Raw genomic sequence first — 12,189 nt, 5'->3', positions numbered from 1 at the left:
GTCTATAACTGTGCCAATTTTTGTCACTCAAGCATAGTAGTTTAGGATATATCACCCATAGGCACTTTTCCCCCTCTACCATCATCAAGCTGGTGCAATACTATGCCAAAAAGCCTTGGTTTGATACAGTTTATAATAAGAAATTAATGGTGGAGATATCTATTTTTATAAAATTCTATGTCCTTTTTATTAAATACATTCACTTCAGTCCTGCCTGCCTTCTCTTTTTTATTTGACATTTGTCAGTTTGTCAGTTTGTCGAGCGTGCACAGGTTTATTTTTACCATTCCATAATAATTTTTTGTGTCACTGTGTAAAGATTGCATAGCTTTCTCCTACCTTGCTTTATTTTTAAATACTATAGTCGTACTTCTATATTACTTCAGTAATACATACAAGTATAAAGAATTATACATCAGCATTATTTTCACAAAATGGCAGAAATATTGGGTGAGTGTGAAAAGGTAAGTCATATATATTATCATTATCTATTATATCTTTTTAAGGAACCTTTCTCATAGACAAGGATAAAAAATAATATTTGTATGAGTATACAACTAAATGTCAAGACTGGAAAATTTTAATCCCTTTTATTAATTATGGTGAAATTACAGACCTCGAAAGATTTGTATGTAATAAGTAACTAGTCATGCATTTTTAACCGAACAAGGTTCATACTATGGACATGAAGCAATGTATTACTGTTAAAATTTTTATTAACATTGTGTTGTTTGTGTTGAATCATGGCATGCACAGACCACGCTAGTTCAAAGTGCATTTTGTTTACTACTTATATGTACCTCAACATTGCATTGTGGTCTTTACAAATGAAAATTAAAGTTTGCGTAGTGGCATTTAGGAACAACAAGCAAAATTTTTTAACCAATTTCAAACTTATAAAATATATTTGCATTTTTCAGCTGCAACGTTTTCCATAACATAAATTATTCGTACACGCGATCCTATGTGGATATAAAGATATAGGAGGCAACAATACAATGTTGAAAATTTTTGTTAATCGTGCAAACCACAATTCAATTGTGGTTTGTATCCACCTCACTCATTAAACACAATGTTTTAGCAAACCTTTTCACAATACTGTAGAAAAAATTAATTAGTTTATTTTAAAAGAATCATTCAGAAATGTGTATGGTGTATTGTAAAAATTTTGTAATGTATTTGATCATAAATTTGTTTTCAGGAACTTCAAGACCAACTCGATAAGCTTGATTCATTTCGTGCTGCCCTAAGAACTGCTTTAGAAGCAATTCAAAATGTTAGTATATTACATACGATTCCAATAATGAAGTATATACAGCATTTGTTTGAAATAATTTTCTATGCTTTCCTGTTAATATGAAATGTTGTCTGTATTTCTTATTTCAATCAATTTTATAATATTTTTCTACAATGAGCAGTATGTATTCGGAATTTTTTCTATATTTTTTTACAAATTAGTTAATTAAATTAATACCTTATTCCTGGAAATTAATGAGGAACAAAATTAATGGTCACAATATTATCCCAAAGAAAATAAACGCAAATACCTATAAAAACTTATAAAAAAGGATTTTTTAATGTGATTTAGCTCACCTAACTTTACAAAAACCATGTGTATCTTTATTTTGAGAATGAGTTTATTGAAAAATAAGTTTTCTTCAAAACGTTTTACAATATCTGTTGCCCTGCAGCCTTAATCACGTTAGGTGAGCTTTGTATTGCAATTGCTAGAACATATGTTTTTAAACTTTAGTTTTTAAATTTTCAGGTAAATTCCTTTAAATGTTCTGGATACCTACGTCACATTTTAATACGTGGCATTTAATGAACAAATTTTCTAAAGTCTTTCCTGTTAGGTTATTTTCTCACTTGTTTTTTTCTGTTTATATTTTTTCTTTATATCATATGCTATATATTCCTATGAAGTTCTAAATAATTTAATCCTGTTTACTGACTAATGTGTAATTGTACTTCTGCAATGTGTTTTGATGGTGTATTTATACCCATCAAGCTAATTTTCTTTTTGCAAACTAATTTATATACAGAGTTAATTTCAAGATAATCTTTTAAAGGTTCATGAGCAGAGTCAGTCTCTATCCTTGGCAGGAAGTGCTGAGGATATGGTTCAGAGAATCTTGAGCAGAGTTTTAAACAGGACCACAACAGGTAAATACTAATGTTATTTTTTATATTTATATTTATCACTCTCTGAGCTGAAAATGCCACCCTAAATTAGTATGTGTCATTCAAATAAAAGAAACAGATAAATTTCATAGTGGTAGATTTAGCACCTAATATCTTTTAAGAACTACTCGATTAGGTGTTTATTTGAATTATGCAAAGATAAATAAAACACATTTTCTACGGTAAAGCTATATTTGCTGCATGGGGAACTGTTGTTACATTTTGTGTTGTTTAAAAATTGAAACAAAAATCTTTTGCCTGCTTCTGTTAGTGCACATGTAAAAAGTCAAAGTGTGTAAAGCAGTGTTTTTCTCCCTGAATAAATGTTTTTTGTTGGTTTTAAAGCTCCAGATATAATTGCTGATTCCAGACAAGCAGCAGCAGTACAAAACAATGACACGAACAAAGTCACGATGCCGAATGTTGTCGAAGTGGCAGCTGAAGTTGATGAGACACCAGCAGAGCCAACTGTTGTAGAAATTAGTTCAGCCAGTAAGGTAGAAGATCTTGGCTCTGAAGACGACGAATTAGTACAGCATTTACTAAGAGTTGGAGGTAAACACCTTGTAAAAATTTGTTGGCTTTCACAGACTATGCAGATAAAATTACATCGTCAAAACTTTGATAATGACTGCCAGTATTTTTGTTATTACCCAGGGTCAACCTGTTGTTATTAAACAGGTCAATATAGGCAATATCTAACAAACCTTGGTTACTGTATTAATACAGTAACTTCAATTTCAAATAATTTTAAAATTTTTTGCTTTTCAGGTGCAAAAAAAGGTGTGAAGTACAAAATAGAAATTACAAGTCCCTTAGGACTAGATGGTACATTTTGGGCATGTCATGTTGAATCTGGATTTATACAGAATAAATTAGAACCTCTTTCTGACCGATTAAGGTAATTTTTTATGGACTTTCTGCTATGTAGAAGGTACCAACAATATCTGGAATACTTCCTTTGTCACATTTGGCAAGAATAAAATTTTTATAATTGAACCTTTTGTTATAGGTCTGCTACACAGCGTGATAGGAGTTTATGGAAAGTGACCGAACCTAATAATAAAATGCTATGTGTAAAGTCCATTGATAATGGTTTATGGATGAGAGCAATTTATGTAAAGAACATCAACGACCAAGTGGTGTGTATTATCACAGTTCTTTTGCAGATATTTTATTGAGGATATGTATTAAACATGCTGGATATAATACTTTCTGCATTGAAAGTAATGTTGAGAGAAACCCCCCCATGAAGGATTTCGTTGAAAGTTTTTTATAAATTTCTTGTCATGGTTCTCGAGTCAAAATTTTGAAGCGTACGTAACCCGGATGTTATAGGAAAGGCCGATTCTTCACATCAACTGCTTTTATGCTGACTTTTTAGATTTCCTTAATCATTGAAAATCAATGAAAGTTATACATTATCAAAATTATCAAACCCAAATATTTTAGACAAAATATATTTTTTTACATTTTCTCCCCTTTTTCGGATTATTTTTAGTTTTTAGACTAAATAAAACATAGGGTTTAAGACCTTTGCTTAATCGTGAAGCTGTAACATGCTCAATTGTTGAGCCATACTCATACTAAATTGTCAAGCCGTTTACATGGTTAATTGTCAAGCCATTCACATGTTCGCTCTTCGAGTAATTTACTGTATTTTCCGGTATATAACCCACACATCGTATAACCAGCAGCTCAGCTTTTTTAGGGAGTTTTAAACTAGATGCTACCAGATAGCCCGCACCTTTGTATAACCCACATCGTGTTAAGAAAAAAATTCAGCGTATTTTTACTTACCCTAATCATTTTATAAACATGTGCGTGTGTTCTGTTTTTTTTTCATGCTGGAGAAAAGTGGGGGACGTTTAAACTTGTGAACCTCAAACACAAGAACCGAGTGTCTAAACTACCGACTCTCTCAGTCTTAACTTCCTTCTCTCTGATTGCCGAAATAATAATGAATTAAAATTAATTTGACATGTCGATCTTCTGCTAATGCCGACAGTACTGAATCAGACAATGCTGTTTTCTTTTTATTTGTAGACATTAGTTTCAGCCAATAATAACTCTTGCTTCCTGTGATTAAACAAACAAATAAAAAAAATAAAATCTCTGTTTTTTATGTATATTTAAGTTTTTTTGGCATCAAAATAAGCAACATTACAACATTACAGACACTGTTACAGACAATCCATTATCATGGATTGTGTGAAACAGCGATGTATGGAACGTTCTTTTCTAATGTTTATAGAATTTTGTTATCTATGAATATATCGGCAATCACAGTGTGCATGATAAAATAAATGGTGGCAATGAGGAGAAGATAGTTGCGTGTGTCTTATTAATTGTATTTTATATTTATTTTTGATATTTTCAGTGACCACCTGTTGCTCGAAGGTAGCAAAGATAAAAAAAGAAAATTATTATCTATACTTTAAATTTAACATTTTTCAATAATTTTAACAGGAATTAATAATTAAGTCCTGGACACTAGGTTGTAAAATACGTGTCAATTAAACCTAAAAATGATACCTGCTATATTGCTCTATTACCAAAAGCAAATCATTTCAATGTGCTCAATGTGATTGCAAAGATAAAAATAGATTAGAATTACATTCAACACACAAAAAAATGAGCTCCAGAATTGTGTTTCAGAGAGAGCTCGTAATATGAGCACTGGCAAGCAATAAAAGTTAAAGCAAGCTCACTGTGTGAAAAAAATTAAATCACGTAGTTGAAGTAAGATTACGTAGATATAGGATTGCGCGTGCAGTTATATTAATGTACGCATTTTATCCGGTTGGTACTATTATCTTCATTGAATGTATAAACTTTAAATTTCACAATAAATGACAGAATAACCCGCACCACAATATAACCCGCACCAACGGTGAAAAAAAATCAACTTATAACCCACTGGTTATGTACCGGAAAATACGGTACATGCTTAATCGTGGAGCTATTCACAAGCTCAATTGTCAAGCCGTTTACATGCCAATCGTTGAGCCATTTACATGTAAAGCTCTATGAAAAACATCAAGCTTGTCAGGTCATATCAAGGCTTAAATTTTTCCCTTTTGTGGGAGAGATATAGGGAAGACCTTTATCATTTTAAAAGAAACTAATGTTGATGATTTCTTTAGGGGTCAAAGGTTTTAAAGTTAGTTTTTTCCATGCAAGAAAGAGAAAATTATGTTGAGAAAATAATAGTAATGTTATCCTGTAAATTTATATCTGATATATCAAGACTTTAGCCTGTTTATTTTTGCCCTTTTTATGTGTTTCTATTTATAAATGTATAAGGCAATGACAAAAATACACAGACTAAAATTAGGCCTAAGGAAATCATCTGTTTTTGTGTTTAAAATATTTGTGCTGTTTTGGTTTCTCTTTTTTAAGATGATTTTCAATTGTATTTAGCCAAATTAGTGCATTTCCATAATCTAAATAATTAACAAAAACAATTGAAAATAATCAGTTATTTTTATCACAGACCCTAGGATTGATGGATTTGATTTTTAAACAACACTTATATCATTATCACATGCAGATATTTTTTTGACAACAACAACTAACTTTTTTAAACAATAGTATGATTTCTACATTAGATAAAAGTTCGGTTTATTGATGTTGGTCGGACTGAAGATGTACAAATAAATCGTCTGTCTTTGGTACCACAAAATCTGGCAGAGATTCCATTCATGGCGTTCAATTGTGCAATTTTTGATCACCCTGTTAGTCTTGGATATGACGTAAGTTCATTGATAAAAGAAAAAAAGGGTTAAGAAAAAATGGAACTTATAAATACATCCTATTTCTGTCAAAGTCATGTCTTCTGCAATCATTACTTGTATTGATTTCTTATATTATTTTTGTTCACGGGAATTAACTTGTTCACAGTTACCATACTTGGTTCACACACAAACGGCTAGCATAACTTAGCAATTATTTGCCTAACATACTTTCTGAATAGCATTTTGTTATAGCTGACACCATGGAAAGAATGAATACCGTTGTAAAGTTTGTGAAATCCAAAACTGATTTCTTTGTTTTTAGGCCAAATGGAAATTCAGTGATCTTACGAAAAAGAAGATATTAAATTTTACTGTTGAGAATTTGTTAGACAGAGATGGTTTAACATTTCTAATGGGTAAAATAGAAACCATTCTTGATGATCCAATGGTTAATGTGACAGAAGAAATCAGGAAATTTGGTAGGTAATCCACACTACTTCAACTTGACAAGTTGTCAAACACGTATTTTGATTGATCTTCTTGTCATTATTACTGTCAAAAAACCTTTTTTTCCTTGTGTTTAGATAAAACAGGGATTGTGGGAAATTCAAGCAAGGTAAGGGTTTGCTGTCTTTCCTGCTTTTAGTAGATTAGATTGTGTTTGCTATTAAGATATTTAAACATTTTACCTCTCAGGAAGATAATGGCATTGTGTCAAGAGATATCAGAACTATTGATGCAAGCAACGCTGATAATTTTACATCAATCAATGAAGTCATCCAGAAAAGTGATGAAATTGTCACAACTAAAAACGTTAGCTTTGAAGAATCACCACTGCCTAACAAAACAGTAACAAAAAATCCACCAAATCTATCACCTATTATTATTCCGAGTTTACCACCACAGCCAGAGTTTGATTGGGGTGATACTAAAACACCTGGTGCTGATGACGCAGAACTAGAACTTGCTCCACTTGATGAAAATATCTTTGAAATGTCTATGTCACATGATGAAAAAACAAATGAAGACCTAAAATCTGGTGCAATGAACAATGAACTTAATAATTTTTCTTCAACTAAAACTAAATACAAACAAGAGCCATCTTTCTCCTTTCATTCTCCACCACCAGCTAATGAAAAAACAGTAATAAAACTTCAAGAGCAACTTTTTATGTTGCTCCAGCAGCAAAGAAGTCTGTTACTTAACCCACAAATATCTCAAGAAAATCCAGATGCCATAAATGTTCTACAGCAAAAAATTGCATACATTCAAAATGATTTGAACTCCTTGATTAGTCATCAACCAGCACCTACGTATATGCAGCAAATTCAACAACAACAATCTCAATTTGCTGCTACAACCCCACCTGTTCGATCACCACAAATGCCCATTGGTACCAGGCCTCCTGGATTGCAAGCTAATGTGCAAATGCAGGGCATGACAAATAGTTATTTTAGTGATAGTATAAAAAATTCTACTGACTATGATACAAAGATTCAACAACTGGATGCTATAACTCGTTGTTTACGAATGCCAAGTGATTGCCTTAATGACAGTCAGATGCAAGAATTGCAAGCTACTAAACTATTTTTGGAAAAACAGTTACGAGAAGAGGAGCAACGGATGAAGCAGATGGGAAGAACATTGTTGATGCAAAACCCAGTTGGAACACTTGAAGACTCTGGAAGGGATGTTAATCCACAAATGAGACAGTTTACTCCTCCTGAACATCAAGTTCTTTCTGATTATTTTAATCCTCGATTTGGGGAACCACCAGCAGGAATAAAACCAGACCAAATGCAACATTTATTCCACAAGCAAAACAACATGCAAGTAAATACCTCTGAATCATTGCTGTACAGCCAAGACAGTACTCAATATTCTCATGGCCACGTCTCTAGAAATATGCCTGAGATACTGTCAAGACAACATGCTCAGGATGTGTCACAGAGGTATTTGGATAGCAGTGAAGAAGTGAATACCCAGTTTGCTGAAAAAGCCTCAAAAATGCCTGATCCTAATCATATTGTGGAGCCAAAGCGGTTTGAAATTGTTCCTTATGATAAACTTTTTACTGAATCTCGAAACGACTGGGCAGCACGTGAACTGGTTAATTTAACTCATCCTTACCTGGAGCATCCAAAAGCACGGTTTTATACAGTCATATGCTTGGAAACAAAACCTGGTAACTTTATCCCAAATTTAAAACGAACGTATGTCAATGGTTATTACTGGCTGCACGATCCCGACGCAGAGATTTTTCGCAAAGAATGGGAAACTAATGATGGCCCATTGTTTTTGATTGTAAAACATAGACCCCTTAAAGGTAATGTTGTGTGGAAATGTGGTGGAATATGTCAAGTCTTGTCTAAAGTTAGAGAAATACCTAACATAACTGTTCGTCAAAATAACATGAGCATGCAGTGTCAAGTAAGGTTTGTGAGTACCTCTCTCTTTGATGACGTTGACTGTTTACGGTCTGACAAAACAACAAGAGAAATACCAACAGAGATTGCAAGAAAAGTGATCAAGCATTTTATACAGGCTGTGCAAGATGGGAGTGGAGAAAATATGTTTCATTATTTTCAAAAGGTTTGATTTTATCATCTTTACTTGTTTTAACACAAATTTCCGTACTGTAACTTCATGAGAAATTAACATTTCACTTAACGCAGTTTTAAATTTACTGTGTTCATAAAGTTGAAGAATGAAATTTGAAATTCAATTTACGTTAGTTATATATTACAAAAAAAAAACTATGCTGTGGTAATGAATGAGTATGCTTAGTGCTTGTTATGAAAAACTGCTTGCTAATAAATATGTGTACACCTTTTTTTATAAACAATGCCGAGATTAAATAATCACCCCAAAAATTGTTGAAGGATTTGCATGGCCAATTAATTTTTTTTCCTAAGTAGTTAAACAGTGCAAGTGCAAAAAATCAGTTTATAAAAACAAGTGCTGAAACCGTTGTTCGTCTTTACATTTTATTTTTCCTATTCTTAAAAAAGTTTCGTTGCGTTATATCTTTTTGTCATTCTTTTTTATTTCATCAAACTTCCTATAACATTATTCCCTGCGAAGTAGCTGAGAAAACTGTTAAATTAATAATTGTCGTAAAATTACCTTATTTTACAAGACATTAATTTTTCAAAGTGTTAATTAATGAAAGTAATGTTTCAAGTATCTATTTGTTATCTTGTGTTTGGTTATTACTTTTAGAAACGAAATCTTCTTTACTGATGTTACGAGAATAAAGAAAAACGTAAAATAGTACATGTCAGTTTTGCAGAATAATAATTTTAGTAATGCCTGTTTTGTTTTTGTTATTATTATATCCTAGTTTAGAATAATGTGCAAAAGCATAAGCTTATGTAGATTTATAAATAGAATGAAATGTTGACTCAGATTTTGAGGATAAAAAATCTACTAGGGGACTGTTATTGTTGTTGTATTGTTGTTGTTGTTTTTCTACGATGCAATTTTTTTAAAATTTTGTTTTTTTATTCTTGTAGCTGTCAGCCAATTCTTCAAGTAGAGAGAATTTTGTCATTTTTGTCCATGTTTTGTCTTGTTTTTGTTGTCTTAGTCACTTTTCCATAGGTTAGACTATAGATTTTGTGAGTACTTTCGAACCTTATTATTTAGAAATAATTTTTGTCTGACAAAATTATTCACCTTCGAACCTTATTATTTAGACATAATTTTTGTCTGACAAAATTATTCACCAGACAATATTTTGTAACCCTCCAGGAATTTCATCGCTTTTGTCAAACATTTTTTTGTCTGGTAATGTATTTTAAACTCTATGTGGTATAGAATCTAAGAAAAAAAATTTTAACAGTGTTTTTATATCAATGTTACCAACGACATGTTTCTGTGATAGAGAAGATGTGATAAAAAGAAAATTATTGTATGATAATAAAACAATATCAAGAAGAACTTAACTTGGTTATTGAATAGCTTTTTACGACTTGACACAAATTCTGGACCATGAAATTAGTACTGAATTTATTTAGGCGTTGATTTGGTTGGTTAGAAATTTACAGTGACGTAGTTCTTTAGAATATTTTAGTAATTGAAAATATTGTGCGGTCTGGAGATCATCCTGTTTTTTCCTATTCATAAATTTCGGAAACTAAAATTTCTTGTTTAAATCAAGTTAACTTTAGTTACTATTTAATTGTCGACTATACATCTAGCAATGTTATATGAGGTCTGACAGCATTTTATATAAAAAACTATTCCAACTTTTCCTTTTTTTAGTGTGCACAAGCACAGTACCACAAATCGGCAGACTACTCATCATATCACGCAAGTGGCCGCAACACTCCTCCTGGATATCAGTCTCCACCTGTACAGGATAGTTTTGTTGATCAGAAACATATGTTGCCAAATCCAGAAGATTGGGACCAAGACATTGGACAATACAGGAAGTCGGTTACATCAGAAGATTTTGGATCTGGGGACGAAGGGGAGCGTGACATCAACGCTGAGATTGAAGCATTTGGCTTGAGTGCAGATGACTTGAGTTAAGGGTATATTATATCATGCTCCTTAGATTGTTTTTGTACCTCAGCCTTTAGATAAATTTGGTTGGCTTAAAGAATTTGATTCTTACCTGTCAAATATTTATTTATTTTTTGTATTACCTTTGTTTTTTGTGCTGTTTTTTGTTTCGTGTGCTGTTTTTTTGTTATTTTTTTCAGCTTGAGTATATGAAGAGTAGTTTTGAAACCAATCCACCCTTTTTATTACACTTTACTGATGCCATACTTATAGACAAAACAGTACTGATTCAAAGAGAGATTAAAACTCTACCGTGAAACTTCATGTTTTAATTAGCAGACAAGCTCTGCTAATGTTCTATGACATGGTCATTCACCAATTTTTCTGTGAGATGTGTGTGGTTAAGGAATATTGTAAATATTACTGCATTTTAATTTTTACTGTTGTTTTAAGAAGCAAGTATATTTTACAAAAGGAGCTTGAGGAGTTATGTGTCTTACTATGAGATTATTTCATGAAGATTTTGAGATTTTTATGTTTTTTACGTATATGCTTTTTCTTTTACCATTAAGGTATTTTAGAAAATTATTTATGTTAAATATCCTACATTCATCCAGTTTTTTTTTTAATGAAATAATACTTAATTTTATAAATAATTTCTTACAGTCAAATGAAATGGCATACTTTTAATATGTAAATCAGACACACGTGCGTCGAAACACCAAAAATATAAAATATATACCTTCTGAATATAAACGAAATTCCCTAGCAATCCTGATAATATTTCTTGTTTAAATTTTATTGTCAGTAACTTATATAAAGAATCCCTTATGATGAAAAATTCCACACATTATTTCTGACATATCAGTTTTATGATTTGTTTAATTTTATGATTTATTTAATACATAAACATGCGCCAACCAATACTAAACAGATTTACGTTTTTATGTAAAGTTTATTTTACGAAAATGCAGATTCTGCTGGATTTACTTTTGAATTTTTTACATTGTCCTTCTAGTTTTTATCTTTTTATCTTCACTTTGACTTGATGATGAAGCTTGGCAAATTTTACAATGCCAGCTCAAGAACTCTTTATAAATTTTTTGAGTAATTTGTATATATTTATATTTGGATCCACATGTAACTTAGAAAAAACTTTACTTTGCAATAACTTCACAGAATATCTAAAAATTAAAAACTTTTTTTGCATATATTTTTTGTGAGTAAAAGGTATTAAAGTGATTTAAAAGAAAAGCCATTCAAACTAGAAACAATTTGAAAGAAGCTTTTTGAAAGAAGCATAGGATTCCAAATTACCTTTTAGACGTATATTTAAACTGTAATATTTTAATGAAGTATTTTTGAAAATGTATCATCAGTAGTAACTAGTAACTAAAATTCGGATATTCGTTTCGAAAATAGGTTGTTCCTTTCGAAATAAGATGTTTGTTTTCAAAAAAAGATATTTATTTCGAAAATAGGTTGTTCCTTTCGAAATAAGATGTTTGTTTTCAAAAAAAGATATTTATTTCGAAAATAGGTTGTTCATTTCAAAAATAGAATGTTTGTTTCGAAAATAAGATGTCGTCCTTCTTTTTGATACTTTTGAGTTTTGTCATTAGTTCATATTTTTATCATCATAAAAATAAAGAAAAACATGAACAGGTTTTTGGTTGCCATTTTAAAAACAATCTTGTCTTTTGCGGGATGTATTAGAAATTGTATATTATGTTTATAATAGTTTTAAATGAAGCAGCTA

General features: G+C 31.2%; 1 protein-coding gene across 1 annotated transcript; it reads left to right on the top strand.

The window, feature by feature from the left end:
• The first annotated feature begins 221 nt into the window (after nucleotides 1–221).
• On the top strand, nucleotides 222–11,876 carry LOC130624970 (uncharacterized). Its single transcript, XM_057440038.1, has 11 exons — nucleotides 222–464; nucleotides 1,202–1,276; nucleotides 2,073–2,166; nucleotides 2,530–2,739; nucleotides 2,956–3,085; nucleotides 3,197–3,326; nucleotides 5,796–5,939; nucleotides 6,244–6,400; nucleotides 6,506–6,537; nucleotides 6,618–8,513; nucleotides 10,188–11,876. Exons 1-11 carry the CDS (start codon nucleotides 435–437, stop codon nucleotides 10,455–10,457), a joined length of 3,168 nt encoding a protein of 1,055 aa, XP_057296021.1. The 5' UTR covers nucleotides 222–434; the 3' UTR covers nucleotides 10,458–11,876.
• Nucleotides 11,877–12,189: the final 313 nt, after the last annotated feature.

The sequence above is a fragment of the Hydractinia symbiolongicarpus genome, chromosome 14 (genome assembly GCF_029227915.1).
Source record: "Hydractinia symbiolongicarpus strain clone_291-10 chromosome 14, HSymV2.1, whole genome shotgun sequence".
NCBI classification, from domain to species: Eukaryota; Metazoa; Cnidaria; class Hydrozoa; order Anthoathecata; family Hydractiniidae; genus Hydractinia; species Hydractinia symbiolongicarpus.
This window is presented reverse-complemented; position numbering and strand designations above follow the sequence as displayed.